The following is a 24,079-nucleotide window of genomic DNA, read 5'->3' as shown; positions in this document are numbered from 1 at the left end:
CCTTAATGTGTCAGTGGCAGAAGGCTGCTTTGGAGACAGCCCTGGGAGGAGATAATTAAAACAGTAGCACCTATGGGAGGTCCCACCTGTAGGGCTGAGAGGGAGCCGTTTCCAATTGAACTGCCATGCAGAGAGCTCATCTGAAATTAATCAAATCCAAAATGAAGGCAGACTCTGTGGACCAAGGTCAAACTTTATAGACTGATCCACATTTCTGCCCTTTTTTCTCTCCAAGACTCACTACAGTGGCCTTGTTGTTTTGTCTTAAGACTTAACAACTCTTCAGAGAATTCATTCATCCACATGCATGGTGTTAACACAGGTGGGAAGGTGGAGGAGGGAGAGAGTCTGAGAGGGTGACAGTGCAAGAAAATGATGAGTCATGATTAGAGAATCTGAAATACAGAAAAACTTTATTGATGTTCTGTATGCCTCCTTCCTTCCGAATTGTTCTACAGTAAAAGAAGCTATGTCGCACACAGATTTAAGTTAGCATGAGCCACTCTGAACAGTAAAGAGCTGGGATCACACACACACACACACACATTCATACGCAGGCGCACACGTACATTTTCTCTCTTCCTTATGAGTGTATGTGAAAACACGGACGACAGCAGTGGACACCCGGGTGGAGCAAGACAATCACAACCACCTCTTACATTTGTCACTTCAGTGAGGCGACAATGCAGAATGTCTGAAAACTAAATGAACAAGTGCTAAACATGGACAAACTGCTCTATGGTTGTAGGTCCTAAATTTCATTTCACTAAATTGAATCCCACAGGGAATTTTTATTATTTCAGAGGTAATCTGTATGAGCTACTTTTTAACAGATGTTTCTTTTACCACTCATTCAAATTCCATATATAATACAGAACAAGGCCCCTACTCAAAAACAGCCCATTTTTCTACATGGCTGGACTGGCCATTATCGTTGCAACTAGTTTCTTGGTTTTCCCAGTGTGCTTCTACTAGATTCCTGATTATTTGTGTTTTATGTAACCACAGCTTAGCTCAGAGCACGTCCACTATTATCTCTGCTTGAGGTTACATAACTGTTTACTACACTGTAGCATTGATGAAAACCAAAAACTTCTTTGAGGACAGAGTTCTTGTAAGGCTTCTTATTATAGTTGTCACTGATACCAAAAATACAACAATGAACTGGCAATAAATAAAAACAAATCCATACATGTCACAGAGAAAATAAACAGCTAATATAATGCACATACACATTGTTTTAAAACAGTTTTAGATTTGCAAAATCCTTCTAGGTAACATTCTGTTGTCCAATGGCCAGGCCAATAAATAAAATCAATACTGATGCTGCACTGTTAGTACAGTACATGAACACTACAGTATGTTATGATACAAACCATGAAATAAAAAGGTACACCTTCGGTATTTGAAGAAGCCAATATGCAAGGCACAACAACAGACTAAATTCTTAGTGAGGAAGCTTTTTAAAAATATTAGTTGTCTTTCATGACTATAAAAGAGAAATGACAAAACAATGCCAAAAAGTGGTTACAGCTGAATCCCAGTGTTTTGACTATGAGCTAAAGGCTGAATCCTCATGGACCTGGATGATGTATGTTCAGCAGCTCAAGTCTGTCCGTCCCTCTGGGTAAATAAAGCCTCAACAGAGAAAAAGGTTGGAGACCGTTCCACCCTTCTGAACTGAGACTCTTGACAATGGTTGTTCAAAAACAACATGAGAAAACTATTAAAAAATATATTTTAGGTCCCAAATTAGTTGTTGATTCACAACCTTGACTTTCATGTCATTGCTCACCATTGTTGACATTTGTAAAATTAGACATACATTAGACTTCCATATTATGTGTCTAAAAATATAATATATATATATATAAGAGTCCGAGGAAGACCAGACAGTTGGGATTCAGCTGTAAAACTGTGCCGACTTCAGGAAACACAATAGCCATGTGTTAAAGGGCAAGTTTGAGATTTTATTTCTACAGTGTTCTGATCACTTTAAAAGCTGGATTTTAAAGCAGCCAAACATTTTTAGACTAGTAGTATGGATTTTTCTATTAGCTCTCCATTAGCTTGACATTAAAAGAATATTCCAGTGATTTAGATCTGCACTTCCATAAAGTTGGGGACCTTGGAGAGACTGAATAGTCTAAATCAGTGCTGCAGAGGCTGAGACATCCTGACTTTAAGTCCCTAGTATGAGTCAAGCTCCAGAAACACCAGATATGACAGTTCCCATAATGCAACCTGATAGCATTTCTTTGTTAGATTATCTCTGCCTGCTAAACATCACACATCTTACATCAGTTTGTAAGACACTTTTTCTGTGTAAATTTGTGATTTTCAAGACAAAGATAATCTTGGTGACATCACTATGACGTCACCAGGGTTATTTTCTCAGACTCCAAGACGCTCCTCCGAGACATTACACAACTTTTTTCACAGGCTGTGTCATACCAACCATGGTGAGGACACTGAGCTTGACAAGTGAAATCAGTGGAGTTCCCCTTTAAATTCTTTTTAATAACATTTATGTCAGTGGTATCATTTTGGAAAATTAACAGTGTGTCTCAAATGTGCCCTTTAATAATGTATTGATTTCTAATTCACAGAAGGCCATTGATGCTGGAAGCAGTTAACAAATAATATCTACTCCCACAGATTTAAGAGTAGAAATACAGACTCCCCTCCATTGCAGGTGTGTCACTACTGTATCATCATATAATACAGACTTATTCCATTATTGAACATACCTCTAAGGCAGAATCAGGCACTAGATAATATGACTGTGGCTGAAGATTATTGTCAAGGGCTACCTAAGTTAAACCAATTAGCTAGCCTCCTGATATGTACCTTGAAATTTTTCATACAAATGTAAACATTCAGTGATATTGCACTCAAGCAGCATACTAACATACTGTGTAATGTGTCAGTACACATACTTTGATACGTATAAAGTGCTTGGATGTAAAAATATTTGAGCAGGGAAAAGGTTCACCATTCCTATGTCAGATTTTAGATATTTGAAAACTTCGATGGGTAGGACACGCCACAGCAAAATGAAACCATGGTTTTGTGTGTAAGCCATAAACTTGGTATCTCAATACAGCTACCTGAAGCGAAATGATGCATCCAAATACAAAGAGGCAAGGCTCTGCGTCGCTGTGTTTTGGTTTCAGTATTTCCATCCCAAAAATGTCAATCAAACAATCTTTCCATGCTCTCTTGCCTGCAAAAAAAAAAGAAAAAAAAAAAAAAAGAAAAACATACACAAAAGTTATTCATTATATCTGTAAATTCTTTTCTATGATTCACAGTTAATCAATTTATCTCAGGCCCATCACTTCTCTTCTACGTGAATGATTTAAGCAGGCGGTCATGTATAATCAATCTTGGATGAGATGAAAAGGCACTCTCTCCTGAGACTATTTCTCCTGCACTCGAAAGAGGCCTCAGAGGTGGTGAATATACTTAAACCGAAATTGCATATTACAGCTGATCTCTTTCTCTCTCCCTTCATCCATTTAACTCCTCATCCATTTGCACTTCCCTCCATCAGTCCATTTACACATCTATCGATTCCCCCATCCCTCTTCCTGTCTCTCACACTGACCTTGTCGCTGCTGGTGGAGTGTGTTGGGTGTGTTTCTCCTGACTCCAGGCTCAGGACAGACAGACCGGAGTCTATTAGCTCCTCTATGTGAGAAAACCAACATTAGCTTAGTTGTATATCATCCAGACGCACTGTCAGAAAAGTCAGGGCCATTGAGGCTATTTCATACCTGTGTTAGTGTTGCTGATGTTGCACTTGGCAAGCTCTACAGGCTGGACAGAGCCCTCCTGTAGAGAGGCACAGGCTTTTTCAGCAGGGGGGGAGTTGGGAGCTGTGGGGGGGTTGCTGTCTTTTTTAGTACATTCAGTTTCAGAAACCTGCTGCTGGGCAACAGGAGGAGCAGGCGGACCACCTCCCTGATCCTGAGGACTCCCATCATCCTGCTTGGCACTTTCAAGAGGCTGCTGTGGCCCTTGCACTTCGAGGTTGTTCTTTTTAGGCGAGGAAGCTTTTAAGGAGCTCTGACTTCTTGATTCTGAGTTGGCCGATTCCTGAGAGCCCGTGGTTTGCCTAGTATGAGCTCCCTGGATGAGTTCCTCTGAGAAGCGTACTTTCTTCTCCGAACTCCGAGGGGACGAGGCCTCTGCCTGCACATGAGTGGAGGCGTCCTCTCTCAAGGTAGTAGTTGACACAGGAGCTGTGGATTCACTCACTTCCTCAGATGTACTCAGTGAATCTGGGCTGGGCGAAAGCTTTGTTTTTGAGTCCTGATCTTTCTGATCGTCTACTTCAACATCTGTGAGGGCGTCAAGTTCCTCCAAGAATTCCTCCAATGTTGTATCAGAGATCTAAGAAATTAGATTAGAGCGACAAATCGGGTGTTTTTGCTTCTTCAGTCACATGAATTAACTAATGCACACTTCGTATTAACACTAACAAAGGGTTCTCACCTGTAGGTTTTCTCCGTCTTCATTTGCCTGCCATCTGAAAAATAATTTTATCAAAACCAATTCAGTAACAGTGTGGGAATAGCGGTGTTGTTGTTTTGCCCACTACAATGTACAATTTATGGTAAACTCTACAAGTTAAGGGAATAACACAACTTTTTACTCTCTGCTGAGTTAAACTGCAGTGAGCAGCCAGTTAGCTTAGCTTAGTACAAAGGACTGGGAATTGGGGGAAACAGCAAACCTGGCTCTGTCCAAAGGTAAAATCTGCCTACCAGACTGTTTGTTCAATCCATACAAAAACCAAGAGAGGAAGTCACTGCAACTGGCCAAAAAAAGTCGTGCACATAGCCTCATGCAAAAAAAACATCTCTTGACGATAGCTTCATATTTACAGTACAGAAGATTACTCATCTGACTCTCGACAAGAAAGTAAACTATTCCTTTTACATTGCTTAGTCAAGTAAGATAAAGAAAAAAGTGTACGGGATGAGAAAGGTGGACAAAGCTGTAGGTACAGTAGCTTAGCTCTAGCAAGCGGAGTCTTAGATCTCAGCTGTTATAGTATTAGTGATCTGTGGGCTTCCTCTCGCTACACGAGGATTTATTGCCAGCTGTGACCAAAGCACAGCCTGATACCAAGAATTTGCCGGGACGCACCTGAGTTCTGTTTCACGCTCACCATCACTGAGACAGAGACAGAAAATCATCTGGCACATTACATTTTCACACTGAGAGACTATAATGCCTCTCTTCCAGGTCTGTGGTCTCGATGTTTTTTGAGATTATGAGCAACAGTTGTGTAACAGCACACCCTGAAAGCCTCCTCATCACCCAGCACACTAGTTTGTTTCACAACAGAGGAAATGCTGGAGGAGAAAAAAATGAAGGCAGTGAGAAGTAAATGGGGCCTTCTGGGTTATTTAGTCAGCTGCCACAACTTCTAAATCAAGTCTCATGACATCCTAGGGAATTTGTACATTAGGGCACATTGCAGGAAAACAATGCGCCTTCACAACTGTTTTACATATTTCATTAGTCATAGTAAGTTCTAATACCAGATGATTGAAGCTGTGGTGAGAGACATCCCAGTGGTTGAGTCAGCTTTAACATCAGGCTGTTGTGTGTATAGTCTAAATGTTTAGCAGTGACTGACCTCCTCGCCCTCCCAGTCAGACGATCTTTGCCTTTTGCTTTACTGCTCATCACTAGCACATTTTTAGCCCCCTTGTCTTTTCCTCTCTTCTCATGACCTGGGACAGGAAAACACAGAGAGTTTAACTCATCATTAACTGACATTTTTCATAAATAGTCATTACTATATCTGCAGAGACAACAGTGTATTTTTAATTCTTTCCTCACTGTGTGGGCTTGAATTTCTCTCAATTTCAGTCAAAAAACTATAATATTCACTCTGTCGACCACAACATTATCTCCGTTTTCTTTTTCCAGCTGATATCCCAACACTTTACACTGTTTAATGAATTGTTTGAATAATGTCCCACACAATATCCTGTTTCAACATAGTGTCAAATTATAGCAGCAGGAAATCTCTCCGATTGCCGTTTTACTGACACTTAGAATAACACAAATTCACAAAGGTTTTCTCAGCTTTTCTGTACAGTATACAATTATCTTAAGGCACTGACTTAACAAATAAACAATACTTAAGTGTGGCATACCTCTTGAGTCCACATTTGCCTTAGGTTGTCCTCTTCTAGCATTTCGTCCACCTAGAATTGAAAAAAAAAAAAAAAAAAAAAAAAAAAACATAATATAAAAAAAACACAAAGATAACTATGAAGCCCATCTTTTTATCATCATGCTTTGATATGAAGGGTCTTATTCTCATGTCTGGACTATGTCTTACCTCTGCCAGAGGACCCCCAGTCTCTGTCAGGCAGGGATTTGTCTGAAAACCTAAAAGCAATTGTTCAGTTTAGACAGAACACACAAACCAATCCAAGCACTGTCATGGTCATGTTTCAAAATAACTCCTCACTTTTAGCACAGGTGACAGAACAGCTCATCTACACCCCATCAACAGGCTCTTCTGACATTCAAGTATCATCATCGTACATTTACTATGGCCCTCTTGCAGAAGCACTGAGAGGTTTTCTGCTCTACGAGTCACACCAATGCATTTGACAAGCACTGAAACCATCTAAATTGTTGAATCAAAAACACATTTCCTCTTCTATTCTTACTCGAGGGCCTTGTTTAAGCCTCGCCAAATAAGGCAAGGCATTCCATCCCTTATCCCAAGCTAAAAATAGCTGCTCTTTCTTTGTCTCTTTACATTTTGATGCTTCCTTAAACAGCACATTTATTTACTCTGCAACTTGGTCACCCTTTGTACTGCAGCTAAGTTTGTTTGAAATCTAACAATCACTTAAAATGAATCGTTTTTTTTCTTCCGGTCAGTTTGGGGTGCTATTGTGTGAGTTCATTAACGAATGGTGATGTGTTCAACATACTGCTCATAGGCACATTTTAAAATTAGAGGAATTCTTGAAAATCTAACAATAGACAATAAGTTATAGTAGCATTTCATTGGATAATGTGCACACAATGATACAATTCACCTAAAAAGTAATTATTTGGTGTTGTAATCATTTTTGCAACATCCTGTGACTTGATTTAGTCTTGTGATCATGTGTTATGATGTGTAATCCAGAAATAATAGATTCTTCCACTGAATAAAGTAACTAGAAAGAAGCAAGCTGTTCTTCAGGGTTAGTTAGTGAAAAGCTCAGTTTAATTTTGGTGCAGATGTAGTAAACAAACTGACTTCAGAAGTAAAAGAAGAGGAGAGGCAAGTTTACTTATTAAATAAACTGCTAGTTAGGCAGGGGTTTAGCTAATGAAGCTGACCACATTAAAATGTAGTTCCTATGTTTACTATCATTACAATGGCTTCTAAGTAAAAGGCACTGAAGAGAGAGCTCAACCTTTTGGCTTTCTCTCACCAAGACTTAGATGAGGAGATTGACACTCTCATGTCTGTCCATTACATATGAAGTTACAGATAGTTAGCTTAGCATAACAAATGGAAGCAGGGGGAAATTAGCTTGCCTAACTTTGTGGGTTAAAAAACAAAAATCATAATTTCTATTGGTCCATACTAGTTAACATTATGTCTAATTAGATATCCAATTTGAATGTGTAAAAAAAGAAAAAGTGTAAAAACGTAAATTTTTAGCCCAGAAATAACGTTAGCTCCAGCATGTCACTCCCCATAAAATCATATATCGTAATTTTTACATTTTTATTTGTGTACTGATTAATAAGTGAGCTCTATAGCCAGGCTTAGAGTTTACTGCTGCTTCCAGTCTTTATGCTAAGCTAAGCTAACATGCTACTGACATGGAGACATGGGATTTGTATCCATCTTCTCACTAACATGACAGGCAAGACAGCACAGAATATATTCCCCAAAAGTATTACATGTCAATTTTTTTTTTTTTTTTTTTTTTTTAAATTACATTATGTGAGACTACTGGGAAACACAATGAAGTGTTTTAGAGGAGATTGGAAATGTTAGAAGAGACTGTAAAAATAGAGGGATAAAGAGATAATACTTAAAGAAGGTGAACTGAAGCAGGAGGTCAACACTTCCAATTCTTAACTGGATAAATAACGCTCTACTCTCCTTTAACAACCACCACCAAGCATCCCTTGATAAAGCAATACTGGAGAATAATGAACCTACTCAGTTCACATTTCACTGACAAAGATTTCTCCAACACAAAAATAGAGGGAGCCAATGAAATATCAACCGGAGGAACAGCTGTGAGAAATCTCAGACATAAGCAGTGCCGTGGGAAAAGTGAGTGCTAAGAAGTCTTACATGTTCTCAGTTTTGTCCATGTCCCACGCCCTTCTCCACTGGCCCTTTGCGTTTTTATGGCGTGCCACTCTCTCCCTGTCAATCTGCTCCCGCTCCTTCTTCCACCTCAGATACTCCTCCTGCTCTTCTTTCAGTGTGGGGATGTTGAGGTCTGTGTTGGCCTGCAGGCTCTCATGCTCCTACGTGAACACAAAACATTTCAGTGTGTTTAATAAAATCATAAAAACAAGCAGCCTTATTATTGTGGATTCATATCAGGGTATGTCCACTCATCAGTAATGAAACACTGGCACGGAAACATGACTAAATTAAAACACTCAGTGTGTCACATTACAATACATTTGAAGCATCACTCTACAGACTAATCAGAACAGTGGAGGAAACCAGATCAACAACCACCCCACATGGGTGGTCATAAACAAGAACAGCTGCTCAGCTCTAAACTAATAATTAAACAGCAACAGGGCAATATACGGATCTGTAGGGATCAAAAGAAATGGAGCAATATTTCTGGTATTTTCATGCATTCTACATTGCTGTAAATGCCAATCATTGCCTCACTGTAAATACTAATTATTGCCTCTGGGCACCCATTTGATTACAAAAGCTCCTTGTTTGTCTACCATGATGACTGCGAGGCAACACAATCAAATTCTTTGAGACAATATTCCTGGCAGAAATGCAGTGTACTGTAAACACAATTAGGTCCCCTTCCTCCTTTCCTCTCTTAACCAGTTTATTGATTATTGTGATGAGAGCAGAAAGGATTGCTTGCTAATACTAAAGGGAGAGAGAGAGCTGGTGCAGGCTCTTTAGCACATCAAAGGAGACAGAGGCGGTGTATTCTTGTAACAAAGGCCTGGAGCAAACCAGCTCTACAAACAGCGCTGTGTTCTGAGGGAAATCACATAAAAGACCAGCAATCTCTGAGAGAAAGTGCCTGTCAGGTCAGTGTTTGTTTGTTTTTTTAAACAGCAGGTGGGAGATGACGCTAAAGTCTAGAGAAAATTTCAAATTGTATGATATTTCAGAGTAAAATATGTCTCACAGCAACAGTAAAAAACAGTCAGAGAAAGAAACACAACACAGTCCCGCTAAGAAACTATGATGGGCGATGTTTTCTCCTCAGGTATGGACCAATCACAGTCAAGTAAACATGTTGCCATACTGCATGTAGTTATTGGTGAACATAGCATCTGTGCTCATCCCTGTGTTTTCCATCTCCTCTCCCCTCCCCCTCCTCTGGCCCCTGGAGGACGCCAGGGGCCACAAGGGAAGGCACTTCTCACATGTTCCAACAGGCTGTCTCCTGCTGCCAACACAGCCGCCTTGCTAATTAGTACTTTTTAATTTCTTGCCTCCATGGGGCCTCGAAGGGAGGTTGTCAGGGGCCAAGACAGGTAGGGTGGACATTACACAGAGACTGTGAGCAATGCTGAGAGAGAGCAGGACTTGGTCTCAAGCTGTCAGGTTTAGGTAGATTAAAGGTGTCTAGAGAAAAAACAGTGATTCTACTCTTGTTCTGGGCTGCTGAGCCTCCGGAAGCTGCACTGGTTTAGGCTGAAAATGCCTGCAGAGGTTTACAGTTTATTTGTTAACCAAAACAGTTACTTACGCAACACCTGAAAAAAAAAAATAAGTCTGCATCTTATTTCCTTGAGAACTCACTCGACTGTAGAGCAGGAAAGGCACAGAGAGCCAGAGAGCCATGAACAGCATCACATTGCATGTGGCGTATTCGGCGGGTCTTTGAAGCTCGTCCTCCCTGCCTCCCCATTCAGCCTGTTTATCGCACGCCTGATCTGTGAGACAGCTCTGATCTACTCCTGCAACGTTTCCACGCAAGCCAGTCGGAGGCAGATGGGGACAAGCACTTGAAAAGGGGGGTGTGCATGGTAACATGTTGCGTCTATCTGCGTGTCAGTGTCTGTGATGAGGGTAGAGCACATATTTGCATTTCTCTGTGTTTTAGTGTGCTCATATAGTGGCACCGTCATATGGAAACCTTGTATTTCACGTTTGTTTTCATTTCTGTGAATCATGTGCTCATTGTGAGCTGGAACTACAACCTTCTGGCTTCATGGTTTTTCTCAAATCTGAGAAGGTAGAGACAGAGCAACAGTATCCATATTTAAATGTTGATACCTGTGAGTGTTTTCACTGTGCTACCTGGCATTGCTCTAAAAGCCTGTGATGCCACTCAGTGTGATCTTAACTTTTTAACCAGAGAGGTCAAAGAGGAGAGACGGGACAAAAAAAGATTAACATAACATCAATGAGGGTGACACAGCAGCTTGTCCCCTGACAATTAAACATAGTTGTAAAGAGTCACATTATTGCTGCAATAAACAGTAAAAGCAAATCAAGCCAGGGCACAGACTCCTCTATTGGGAAAGATAAAGAGGCTTACACTGCCCCCAAGTGGAGTAGTGGTGCTGCAGCATGACTATGCACTTGATTGGTTTTAAATGTCCACTATGCAATGGCGTCATCAGAGCAGAGCGTAGTTTGCAGGTGGTTGAACTTCAGTGGTTTGGAAAATGAAACTCACCATATTGCAGGTAGAGAATAGTATGACTTATGCTTCTGTTGTATTTCTGACTGCAAGTTGTGCTCTTGTGAAAACAGCGAATGAGTCATGTTGTCATAAACAGCAACACTCGCATGAACAGCCATGGGGGGAGAGACAATAAACACTGGTCAGAGCGGTTTAGTACATCCACATACACACTCTCTTCTACCCACACCCAAATGCAGTCTAGCACATACGCAAACACAAAAGAACCCTGACTACCTTGTCTCTTTTCTTCTCTCTCTCCTCACACTTCTTCTTCCTCTCCCTCTCTGACCCCTTCTTGGCACCTTGCCAAGCCTGTCTCTTTGGCAGCATAATGAGCCTTTTGAGAGTGAGAAGGCAGTCGAATGTTAATTAGATCAAATCGGCCCTTTCAGGATGGTGGGAATGGGGAAACAATCATGCCAGAGGAGGGCAGATCACTATAGGATCCGGAGAGGAGAAATGGAGGCTGGAAACAGACAGTGTGCCCCCCACCCCCCCTACTCCCACTCCGTCTTTCTCAATTTCCTTTCTCATATCTCTCTTTCTCACAAGTGTGAACTGACGTCCAGTCATGAGGAACTTCCAGGCATCGCAGTCTGACCGGGACACTGCCAAATAACCACACCCCTCTTACAGAGTAATTATTTATTTCCAGGGTATCTGATGCGCGCGCACACACGCACACGCACACACACACAATCACGCACACACACACACACACAAACAACGCATTAGAAAAATATTTCAGAGGCAGTGAATAGCCACAGCAATGTGCAGATCATCATGGACGTTTTCCATACAAATATTTTTCTAACACCAGATAGACGAATGACACTTTTTCCTTCCATATCACCCTTCGGCAGCGTTCTCCCCACTGCTCTCATAAACTGTGTTAAATGATACTGGCCATGTAAACAGCAAGCACGTGCAGACCAGGTCTCTGTGATTCACGAATGATGACTGGTGCACTGGAGCGCTGGCTACTGTTCAAGTGCTGATTCAGTCCACATGATAAATAAAAGGGGGACAGACCAAGCGGGCCAGAAATAAAGGCAAGAGAACAGCGTGTTCAGCTCATAGATTTAGTGCACATTAGCTCTGACGGGCCAGTAAGCAGCACTCAGTGTAGCAGCCAATCAGACGCAGATCTGTATATACATATTTACAAAGAGCCTCCACTGGTTTTGTGTCCAGAGACCCCTCCTGCAGCTGGAGTGTGTCTGTGTTTACAGTGGTGAGGATCAGCTGTCTGCTCTAAGCTTCAGCTTATTGATTGGGCAGCTAGTATGTCTGTAAGAGAGTGTGCATTTGTGTGTGCATGTGTGTGTACATCAGGTTTCAGACTGAGGCACAGCAGCTGTTACAGCGTTTCTGCATACCTGGGGGGGCCTAAGGTCAGTGACAGTGTGACATTTCACAGCCCAGCCAGGGGTACTGCATGTGCACATGTGTCTCTGCTGATCTGTGTTAAACAGAGGATCTCAAGCATACAGTGCATAGTAAAGCTATTGATAATTAAAGTGACATCTCCCATCTCATTATATTACTGATAACAAGACATTTTGTTGAGCTGTTACAACATCTATCTATCTTTTCATGGCACTGACTCAGTGAACTTCACAGCCTGTTCCACACACCTAAAGGCATCTACACACAGAGGCTGAGTGTTTTTTCATTCGCTAAAAATACAACAAAAGCTCCTCAGAGAGAGAAACGGTGATAAACAACCACCAACCCTGAGTGGGTTCATACTAAAAAAGTCAAAACAGTCATCAAGGCCTTTTAAAGATTCTCCATTTGTACTAAGTTTTGGTTCTAGAGAGCATCTACTCAACAGCTCTGTTAGTAGCCACCCCTTTTACAAATCCCACACCAGTCAGTCACAGCCCCAGCCCACCTCCTGTCCACAAATCATTGTGCTCCATCACTGGAGGGGTGTGGCCAGCCGACATGTCTGACATCTATGTAAAACATGTCAGTGCAGCCCGAGAGAAGAAACAAAGGGGGAATGTGAGAGAGGAAGCAGACAGGAGGGTGCATGCCGGGTTTTAAAAGCTAAAGCGTATGATCACTGGAGTGTTCAGTGTGTCTGATTCAAACCTGTGCTGCTGTGTTTCTCTTGGTCGTGTGAGGCGGCTGCTTCCCCCTCCCAGCGGACTCCACATGCCTCGTCTGTCCGTCATCTGTAGGGCTCTTGACGTCCGCAGGGCCCAGCCTCTTCTCTGGCCTCTCACTCACCACCCTCTTACCCTGGAGAGACAGTAACTCATATTAGAGTGTCATAACTGCAGCCAGATACATTGTAATACAAGAGTACCAGTGCTTATCATGTCTGCACAAGAGTTATTATTTTGAAGGTGTAAATACAACATTTTAACAGTAATTCATGTGCACTAATCAAAACACTTACCCCTGACACCTGCTGGTCTCTATCAAGACCACTCATGATCATTGCACATATGTAAGCTTTTATCCACAAATTTTCTGATTGAACAAGATCACATGTTTTGTATGTGAGACCAGCTGCACATTTTTAGCCATGGTAGCATCACGTCTCTTTGGATAACCATGTCAGTCTGTTGGTCAGTCCCCCACATTTCAGTCCACAAGAAATTAAATTTCTCAACAAATATCAGACAATGACTTTGGCAATCCTGAGACTTTACCTCAAGAGCCAACATGCAAATATTTTAAAATTTTAATTCGTCCACTACTTTAGTTTTAGGGTATTTGGTCATAAACTAATGACATTCCAGTCAGCCTAAGCTATACTCTGTGTGAAGTTCTATTTAGCAAAGGTTAGCATGTTAACATGCTAATGTAAGATGTTGAACATGGGAAACATTACACCTGCTACACAGCTGGATGTTAGCATTGTCACTGTGAGTGTGTTAGCATACCTGCTAGCTACAGCCAACCTGTTAGCATGGCTGCAGACTCTTAGATGTCTTTTTGACTATTCACAACTAAGGTGAGCAGGGAACAGGCATATTTAGCCTGTTTTGCTTACTACACCATGCATTTATAGATTGATTAGAAAGTTGCTGTAAGCAATGGTACTCAAGTCAGATAAGTTGTTTTCAGTATTGGCCCGAGTCAAGCATTGAAGAGTGCACTGTATTATATCTAAATTAAAAACTAGAAACCTACATGGTTCATCTGGTTTTTAGCATCGTTTCATCTGTGTGGCTGACGTTGTATTGTCTAGACTGAAACTTGTAATACTGTCGTACTTAATGAAAGACTTTAATCTCCATGGGATTAACCTGGTTAAATAAATGTTTAAAAAAAGTAGTCATTTAAACTGTAAAAGCTTCGACTCAGGTTAAATTCTCACTGTTAGCTGAACATTTCCTCACAGTGCCATCAAAGCCTCGACCATGGCTTTGATATAAACACAGGTCTTGTTAGTTCATATTATACAATAATCATAATATTTTCAATTCAATATCCTTATCATTTTGCCTGTTGTATGACCTACCATGGCTGTACAGTGGTCGAAAGCTTCTAGTTCTTAAGAAGGCAAACTGTTGCAGAAAAATCAGCTCACTGAATAAAATCTACGCTGCATATCTAAAACTGTTAAGTGTTTTTACTTTCTGTGCAAGTTATCCCTTGTTTTCTTCCTAAAGACTACTGGTTGACTGCTTTTACTGATTTTTACAGATTTGAATGAGGAATTGCTTTTGTGTTAATCTTTCATTAATGTGCATTCTCCTATGTTTTTCCTTGTCACTTAAAAGGAAATTGGAAATGGGCAGTGCGGTGAATTTACCTTTTTGCCTGCCATGGTGACCGTTAACTGTTTCCTGTGGCCTCGGCCAGCGCCCTGCGAAGGCCCTTCTCCCCCCTTGTCAGGCACAGCCTCCTGCTGTCCTTTCCCAGCTGGTGAACTGCCGCTGAATGGCTTTGTCACCACCACACGACTATCCTGCTTCAAACCAAAGAGGGGAACATGTTATAAAATATTTATATAGTTTGCAGCATCGAGTCTTCTACAGAAAGTCTGTTTACCATATTGCAGACACTCACACTGATGGACTTGCTGATTGTGATGGTCAGATCATCAGCTTTGCCCTTGCGACTCTGCAGTGCCATTCCTTCCTCCTCCGCCCTTTTCTTGTCTTCCTCCACCTCCTAAATGCAACTCAATGAAAACAATCAGCTAATCAGGAAGCCCGTTAAAAACGCCAAGACCTCACACAATAATAACATGCTCCAGACTTGCATTTCTAGTCCACACACCAATTATGAAAATCACAGATACTTCTCAGCCTGCAAGCACATGTCCTTACCTTGTACCTCTTCATGAGCGCTTCGTTCTTCCTGCGGAGAGCCTCGATCTTCTTGTCCAGCTCCAGGTCCCTCTCATGATCCCTCTTGGGCATCATGTCACTGGCGGTCTGGGAGGAGACACATAGCATCACTGATACAATAAAAAAAACAATTTAAAATGGGGCACAATTTGTTTTTAGGGTTTCAGCACAAATTGTTTGAGCTTTATATTTTGAGCTTCGTTCTAGTAATACTATTACATTTTTCAATGCTAGTGTGTTTTGTTAGCTTCACTACCCAAACAATACTTTTTTTGAATACCTTAGTACATTGAACAAAGTTCTCAAATGATAAATGTTGGCCAAATACATACAGCTGTGCAATACAACTGGTAAAATTGTATCATCATTTAATTATTATTGGATCAGAGAATAACAGATATTTTATGCCAACTTTCAGCACAGGAAAGATTTGCATAATCGTTGCTATGGACACAATTTGGACTGCATTGAGGTTCGATACTCCGTCTTATCTGGCCCACTTTATCCATATACATTCTGAGTTCAAACTGATTATAAAATCATAAAAAATAGCATTACAAACAATACAAAACTTTCAACACAGTCCACTCCTAGACGGAACAGAAACTAAGACACAGATGAACAAATCATTGATGGAAGGTCAATCCAACTGAAAACGTCTTGTGTCCACACCACTGCATGTGCTGTGACAACACCAACATGCCCTCACACCCACTACAGATGGAGCATTCATTAGGAAGCTCAGTTACACCAGCAGAATGCATATGCAGACTGCGGAGCATCCTAAACATCCTGATGCGGTCAGCATGGCATGCCTACTCACACGACAAGAGGCCCCATATTGAAAGTCTCTGCAAAACCAGCTGCAAACATGTCCAAGAGCTGCTGGTGAGTTGAAAAACACTCAAATGGGAACAACACTGAATGATACTGATACTGTGGAAGCAGCAGCCATCTCCAAAACAGAGATCTCATTTCCTCCGGCCTGCGGTAACTTAATGTTGTGTCACAGATCTGGTCCGTGTAGCCTCTTAACGTGACAAGTGTGTGAGTGGTGAGAGTGTGGTTTCTTTAACTGGCTGTAGAACAAACTAATAGGGCGCATGACTCAGAAGAATGGTGAGTGAGGAACTCCTCTCTTCAAAGAACAAGAAAGAACAAGCTGCAATAAAACCACTGTAAAGCATAAACTGTTTAAAAGGAATTGTTAAAAATGTTGGGAAATACGCAGATTTGCGTCATTGCCAATAGAGGAGAGGATTGATATCAATCTCATTTCTGTAGAACTGTGGCAGGCAACAGAAATTATGCAGCACATAACAGCCTGTAAAACCACAACTTGTCATTTTTTACAATTACTTTCTTGTACAAATTAAACAAAATAGTTCATTTGTGAGCTTTAAAAAAGGTTTCCGCTTCCACTCTTTATGCTAAGCTAAGCTAAGCTAACCGACTGCTGATTGTACCTTCATAATTAATGTACAAACATGAGAGTGGTATCAATCTCCTCAACGAACTCTCAGCAAGAAAGCGAGTAAGTGTATTGCCCAAAAACTTAACCTGTTCCTCTAATTTTATCCACCAGTGTATAAATGGCAGCATGAGGACCGGTCACAAGGCAGCTCATATAAAATGTTACATATTGTCTGAAAGACACATGATCCAAGCAAATGAGATAATATTAAAAGAAAAAAACATTTCTGCTCTCAAGCAAGCTATCTGAAGAGGACATCAAAATGTAAATTTTAACAGTAATAATTTTCTGGGATTTATGACATAAAGTGATGTGATAGAAAAATATGTGCCAAAACTTTGAAAAGCTGGGGTCAGAGTTTGCTGCTGTCTCATCCCTCCATCTGTTGTCTGCGTATTGTAAGCCAGCAGCATTTTTCTTAATTTCTTTAAAAGGATTTCATTGAGCACACAAACAATAGTACTCAGACGATACTCAATGAACCGCAGTCATTGTCAAAAAAAGAAGCTCTCGACTCAATCAGCTAAAACAAGTGTTTCCCACTTTGAGTCAGTGTTGACATCATCTGTTGTTATTCACGGCCGTGGAGAAGAGATGATGCCGCTGTCAAATAGAAAAATTTGTCACCGGTGCTTGTCGAAACTGTGAAACAACACAATTCATATTGAAGTATCCCATTCTCCACACTCTGTATAAATTATTCTGAGGGTCAGACCTTCTTGACAGAGACAGGAAGTAGTTGTGCCAAAGCGAGTCAGTCATCCTCCACTGTTGCCCCAGTGACGACAAGAGAGTCGAGGCTGCTTCAATGTGATATTACTAGCTCAGAATGATGACTCACTGCTAGCGAGCGCACAAAGACCATCACATTGGGACTGCAAGAAATTCTTTCGTGCTTTTTCCATCGCCACCGTTGGTACCTCTGCAAAGAATGGCTGCCACTGAGATGTTGCGTTCCACCTACTGCACTCAAATCCTACCACAAGAGAGATCAACCTTTTTGCTCTAAGTTGTCAGCACAGACTTTTAGTGAAATAACGAAGACAATACATTGTGAATCCAAATGCATCTCAAACCTGTTTCAAACCTGCAAAGATACAGAGAGCAAGTGAAAAAGTTGGTACTCACTCAAAGAGGCAGCAGGCTGGAAAGTGGTTACCTCACAGCTTCTAGTTGTCAGGGTATCCAAACACAACAGACCATGAGGACATACCACCAAGAATAGGCGCAAGGGAGAGACACGCTGCTGACTCTGAATCTCAGCAAGGCCAATGGCGGAGACTGAAGTGAATGCCGGCCTCCACAAACCAAAGTGGGGAGATTGTGTGGGGACGGTACCTCTCTGGGTTCAGCCGGCCAGTTCTGTGATTGTGCAGCAGCAAGGCTAACGTACACACATACACACACAATCACAAAACACACAGAGACGTTGTGGGTCTGCCAGTGGACGGCACCCATGCCCGGACAGGCAGGCAAAAAGGGGGAGGAGGGGGGCCTGCAGAGAGAAAGCTGCCAAGGCTTCCTCCCTACCCAGCATTCCTGTCACCTACAGGAGCTACAACAGGGGGAGAGAAAGCGGCAGACACACAACTGAAACGCAGCATGTAGCCACAGCTAAATCTGCGACAGAGCAGAGGGGGAACCTAATACCAGAGACAGAGAGAGAGCATTGGAGAGGGTGGGATGAGAAGAGAGAAGGGGAAGGAAGGAGAAGGCACTCACGGGTCTTTCCATGTCAGCGGTGAGAGCTGGGCTGGGTCCAGGCGCAAGGCAGCCGAGGCGGCAGAGAGGGCTGCCTGGAGTCGGCGATCATGCCTCGATTACAATGAGCCAAGTTGGGCAAGCAGCCAAGACGTCTAACAAATGCACAGAGCTCCCCTGTTAACGGATTTCACAGCACCCACCCGCCTGTCCACCCTCTCTCTCTTTCTCTCTCTCTCGCTCTCTCCAACCCTCCCACCCTCCTGCACATCCTCCCTCCCTCCTGCTCCCTCTCTAAAGCACTTGCTCTTTCCCCTCCTCACTTATCCTCTGCTCAAAGCATGGTAGTTAAATCCTGTCACCCTCCCCACACACACATAGTCAATTTTTAAGTAAATTAACGCTATACCTTCAATGATGCTATAATTAAAAAATATTCTTTATATATATCTGTGTGTATGCTTGGTAGAGCATACACAATACCACACCAAATGCTGGTATGGCAATATGCCAATAATTTTATAACATTCAATATCTGATTCTTTCTCAATTTATTCTTTCCTTCTTTTCTAAAGTAATAAAGTCTATGGGTTTATAGATATATAAGGCATATTAAGTTGATGGGTGGTGATGATGGTATCTGTATTTGTGCTGATAATTTGCTGTAGTTGAAGGTAAGGTAGAAAAAAGATATTTTTGTCTCAGAATTTGATGGTAATATATTAAGATATTTTTTAATCATGGAGTGTGAGTGCTTAGATCTCTTTTATGCGATGCCCTTATGTCCTAAATAAAGACAAACTGATCAGAAAAAAAATACCTAAAAGCTTACTTCCGTTCTAATGGGACCCCATTCACATCTAAACATGACTCAATATTAATCCAGACATCACAAATGAGACAACAGCTGTGTCGCCTACAAGATCCAGACTACATGTTCAGAGTACTAAAGAAGCTTCCTAAAGACTGGGAGTGGGGTAGAGCGGGAGGGTGGGGGGTATTGCCTGCTGAATTTCCCACAGTTCTTCATGCATGGCAAGCTGCATCTGCCAAAGCCAGGTCTGAGAGCTCATAACATGCAGCAAACAGGCAGTCTGGCAGACAAATGCCACAGGCTGCAGTGAAGTCAGTCACTTGAGAGTCAGAGTCAGAGCTCTGCAATTTCCACCTTGGAAAGTTACCAGTCTGAGCTGCAACATTTTTAGCTTACTCTAGCTTACTCAAGTCCACATAGCTTACATTCTACACAGATCAATCCTGCTAATGAGCAAAAGCTCTTTACACATAGTTTAGCCTGCAAGTATTTGAGTTATTTTAGGATTATTGTAAGAAATGTTTTTGTGTAGGTCCCTAACATGTTATAGTACTAAATGTTGAACAAATTCATTGATTCAACTTTGTGATTAGGTTTAAGAACTGCAGCTGCAGTTGAAGGCACCTATCAGTTTGAACCTGTTATCAGAGTAAAGTCAGGTGAAAGGGAATGGTCACATTTTATTTATCAATCATTTAACCTATACATCAATTAACAAGACTAAGAGTCAACAGCCATGCCCAGTCTACAGCGGTGCTGTCAGCTAAATGGTAAGGAACAGCATGCTGAAATGCTCATAATGACAATGCCAAAATGCTGATATCAGGAATCACCATTATCTTTTAGATACGTCCTATGAGAACCATGAATGTTTGTACAAAAACAATTACAAAATCAGTGAGAAAGTTAGAAGTGACAGAATATCTTTGACTATCTTCTAAGTAGACAAGGTTTGTCCAAAAAGTCACTAGATTTGTCATTAGGTGTTTTTTTTTTTCAAAAACCCTAATAGGATCCGTTTGCACCATAAACTCCAAGTCAGTGACGAGGCAGTATTTTATTTTTTTTATTTTATGCTCCAGGTAGGTCAACTACAGCCAGACGTCAGCTACAAGTTTCTTAGTACTAAGGCAAAGAGCAAAGTTATATTTATCATATGATACTGTGTTAGAAAACTCTGAAATACAGTCTAATTTCCAAAATATCTAAACTATCTTTCCACTGTTGTTTTTTTTTTTTATTATTAGATTATGGCATATTGCCAGAAGAAATATTGTATCTTACCTGGTGTCATGTCATCCAGCACTGAGTGCGGTTTCCCTCTTGATGGGCATACATAAGGATTGTCATCAAAAGCAGCCCAGTTTCCAAAACATTTTCCCGCTGCCTCGGGATGAAGCTGCTGGAAACAGGGAAACAAATGTAAGTAGAACAACAGTATAGTGATATGGGCTTGCAGGAAGCAAAAGTAAAGTAGAAGTAGTAAAGAATACATATTTCCACTGTGACTAAAACATATACACACACATATACATAAATCATTTCTGCAAATTAGAAGACAGTCTCATCATAGCCTGGATAATTGCATAATGAATTTACAAACAGACCATCAACAAATGCAGATGCAAATAATTCAAAAATAATTCAAGCTTTGTTGTATTCCTAGCTTTCAGTTTTTGAGCAGTAACTTTGCAAGCTGTGGTTTGATGGATCTGTTCGCAATATAAATACAAAATACTTTTTTAATGATTGTGTAGCTGCTGTCCAAAAGTTCATTGATGATATCACTTTTGTCATGTCGGAGGATGTCACTACACCGCTGAAATGGATGTTCTTATTGTTTGAACAGTGCATAATTTTATCTGTTTAATTACAAACTCCAAGGCATAAGAGGCTCTTAACATCTGCAGACTGAAAGCTGATCCAGCTGTTATCCAGATGTGCTGTCATCACCAGACATTGCTTTAGATTACGGGTTAGAGAAAAGGATGTTGCATCTCTTCTTTTGTGAGATGGACTGAGACACAAGGACAGGATGCAAGTGAAGGAAATGGGGAGACATTTTATGGTAATGAGAAGCACCCCTAGTCAGTGCTTTGTGAATACTTAATCATAGTTAGGTGACAGTTTGTATTACACTGTAAAAAGCGATTATGCTTCATCCAATTAAAAGCTGGAATATCATTGTTTGATTAAAAACAAATTAATTAATATCAACAATCACTGCATTTCGTAAATATTTTTTGATAATTAAACAATTATCAGTTATCAAAATGAATAATTACAGTTTTAGCATTGTAATTCACCAACTGTTGGCTATGAGGACTATGTATGTTTGAAAGTTTTACTGTCCCACTTCATGAGACTATGTTCAGTGTAAAAATAAGAGGATTTTTTTAGAAGAACAATTATGATTATTGTTAAATTACTGTTTTAACACCAGCTCTCTCAGTTCAAAATGGCATTCAACTTGTCAGCAGGTTCACCATAAGGTTTAAGTAATCATCAGCTGACATTTAGAAATTACACAAAAGCAGCTAATGTGATCAGCTATCAACACTTTTTGATACAAACAAGCTGTTAGTAAACTACTACTACCTTACAGTTGGTATGAAACTTTTCAGTGATATAGTGAGTTTCAAATGAAGATCATTTCCATTTGGAAATAAATCTTATGTGGATAATTAGGGAAGTTATGAACTAAACTACGATTAACTTGGTTAGCTGAGGTTGTTTTTATGTTATATGTTCTAAAAAGTTACAAACTCACCAATAAGCACCGTCTCATCCAATCCCATTCATAACCCATTCTATTTTAAAAATCTGTTTGGTTTTCAGTTTTAAAAATCATAAACAGACATTCAACAAATAAACAAAATCTCTAAACTAAAAACTACACTAAATGGCCAAAAATAAGCAGACATGGTCTGCATTGTATCCACATACTTTTTGTTCCGGAGTTGGTTTTTCATTGGGCTCCTTTTAATGGAAAGTTTGAAATGCCTGAAATAAAGTTAAATGCAACACACATACATGTATTTCATTTTATGTCTGCATTTACTTGTGATTAAATAAAAAACATATATTAAATTAATGTTGTTCATGCTTTCTGTCTTTGATTGTTGAATTTTTTTTTCATTTTGACATGAATTTTTAGCTCAACTTGAAATGTCCAAATGTTAAGAGCTCATGGTAGCTTTCTAATGTCCAAGGGTTAGCAGCTAATGCTACCCTTAAAATTTCCAAAAGTAGTAAATAATGCTAGCCTTATTATGTCAGTAGCTAATGTCCAAACTTTAAGATAACGCCTAATGCTAGCCTTATCATGTCCAAAATCTAAAACTTTACTTTACTACTGGTACTTTACTGGCACTGTGTAATAGCTTAATGCTAGCCTTAGTCCATGAGTTAGTAGCTAAAGCTAGCCTTGCAATATTCAGAGATAAGGAGCAGCTATAGCTATCTTTGTAGGCATGGGGACGACGGGCTCAAATCCCGGTTGGCCGGTGGCCCTTCAAAGAACTTCCATAAAGTGATTCAAGATTTTATCGGCTTCATCAGTGTCTTTACCAGCACCACCAGTGTCATTCCTGCAACCAGAGAATTAGCCATATCCCTTATCATCATCAATCATCCTTACATCCTCTGGCTAACTACATGTCGAGCAATTATGCTAGCTCAAGTAGCCAGTGCAGGTAGAACCATTAGCTTGCGAAACACAGCTCATACTTTATCTATAATCACAGCGATATCTCCAACATAAGAATATAACACGCTAAATATATTATAAATAACTGGACACATATGCTTACTTGTGTTATGAGCACACACAGGATATCCTCACTTCTTTTACTGCTGAAGGCCATATTTCTATGCCCATAGCAACCAGCAACTGGTAAAAGCTGACGATGTCTTCTTCCCATGTAGCACTGGAATAATTTCAGTCAGTAGCTCCCCCTACTGGCCACACCGGGAAAGTACATAAAGTTTCTGAGAGAACTCTGCACAGAAATAAACACCAAGAATAGTATGGGGCTTGACTGCTGACATGTATGCTTGTTCCATCGGACCTCTGCGAAAACAGCATACCGTCCGTTAGAAGTGAACTTTAACCAGCTCAGTCCTGTGTAAAAAACACCATTGCAGAAAGGAGCAGACTTACCTGTGGTTTGGGAGTTCCAGGTGAATTGGCGGAAGCCATTGCCTACATACCCCGTCCTACCAGCTGTCTGAACGTAAATAAATCACGCATTACTTGCTCCGCCCCTAAACCCCAACCCTCTAACAATGACAGAAAAACACACTGTAATACAGAAAATATTAAATTGATATAAGAAAATTATTTGGTGCCATGGTGCCAATTCAACTTTTTCCTATACAAGTGTTCCAATGCCATTGTTTCCTTTTTCAGTTCAGGTTTTGTTTTTGCCCAACTTTATTTTCAATGCCAAAATTTAAAATCAACATTCTAGAACGCTATAAGTACTCATAGATAGATACTCCACACTAGCTGGATCGTCATCTTCACATCATGTCCACTGGATGGCGCCAAAGCCCAATTGGCACAGGTTGGACAAAGGCACAGACAACTCAGACACAGACAGGGAGACAGGGGCCTTTTTGATCCACACCTTTTGAACAGTGTTTGACAGTTAAGCAGCTCCAGGGGCCTGAGTTTGTCAGACGATTAATGATGATCAACAGACTCATTCAGATTGTATTTACTTGATTCAACTTATTACCCACTGGTTATTTCATAACCTGCCGACATTTGTGACCCATAATTTGCACAGAAAGAAAGTCTTACCCAAAAACATTCAACTTGGGGCACCTTGAGATGAAAGTAAGATGAGGTGTTCCTTTCCCT

General features: G+C 40.7%; 1 protein-coding gene across 3 annotated transcripts; it reads right to left on the bottom strand.

The window, feature by feature from the left end:
- Positions 1–396: 396 nt before the first annotated feature.
- On the bottom strand, positions 397–18,650 carry ccdc9b (coiled-coil domain containing 9B). 3 transcript variants are annotated; one of them, XM_087173033.1, is made up of 14 exons: positions 18,420–18,650; positions 17,826–18,081; positions 15,203–15,310; positions 14,940–15,044; positions 14,683–14,841; positions 13,008–13,157; positions 8,348–8,526; positions 6,368–6,417; positions 6,180–6,230; positions 5,654–5,750; positions 4,501–4,534; positions 3,780–4,398; positions 3,611–3,693; positions 397–3,226 (listed from the first exon to the last, which is right to left on the bottom strand). In XM_087173033.1, exons 3-14 carry the CDS (start codon positions 15,296–15,298, stop codon positions 3,200–3,202), a joined length of 1,650 nt encoding a protein of 549 aa, XP_087029159.1. In that variant the 5' UTR covers positions 15,299–15,310; positions 17,826–18,081; positions 18,420–18,650; the 3' UTR covers positions 397–3,199. The 3 variants fall into 3 exon arrangements, with proteins under 3 accessions (XP_087029159.1, XP_023258491.1, XP_087029158.1); XM_023402723.1 differs by lacking the exon at positions 17,826–18,081; XM_087173032.1 differs by lacking the exon at positions 17,826–18,081 and having other exon boundaries at positions 14,683–14,838.
- Between the last annotated feature and the right edge of the window lie 5,429 nt (positions 18,651–24,079).

The sequence above is a fragment of the Seriola lalandi genome, unplaced genomic scaffold (genome assembly GCF_002814215.2).
Source record: "Seriola lalandi dorsalis isolate HSWRI2012SDOR001 ecotype SW California unplaced genomic scaffold, Sedor1 jcf7180002053982, whole genome shotgun sequence".
Taxonomy (NCBI): Eukaryota; Metazoa; Chordata; class Actinopteri; order Carangiformes; family Carangidae; genus Seriola; species Seriola lalandi.
This window is presented reverse-complemented; position numbering and strand designations above follow the sequence as displayed.

Excerpts from the sequence above, each read along its gene's own strand:
- ccdc9b (XM_023402723.1), bottom strand. Across the intron at positions 13,158-14,682 it reads TCACCATGGCAGGCAAAAAG|GGTAAGAGGGTGGTGAGTGA; the intron begins GTAAATTCACCG and ends CTGTCTCTCCAG. Across the intron at positions 3,227-3,610 it reads ACTCCACCAGCAGCGACAAG|GCAAGAGAGCATGGAAAGAT; the intron begins GTCAGTGTGAGA and ends TTTTTTTTGCAG.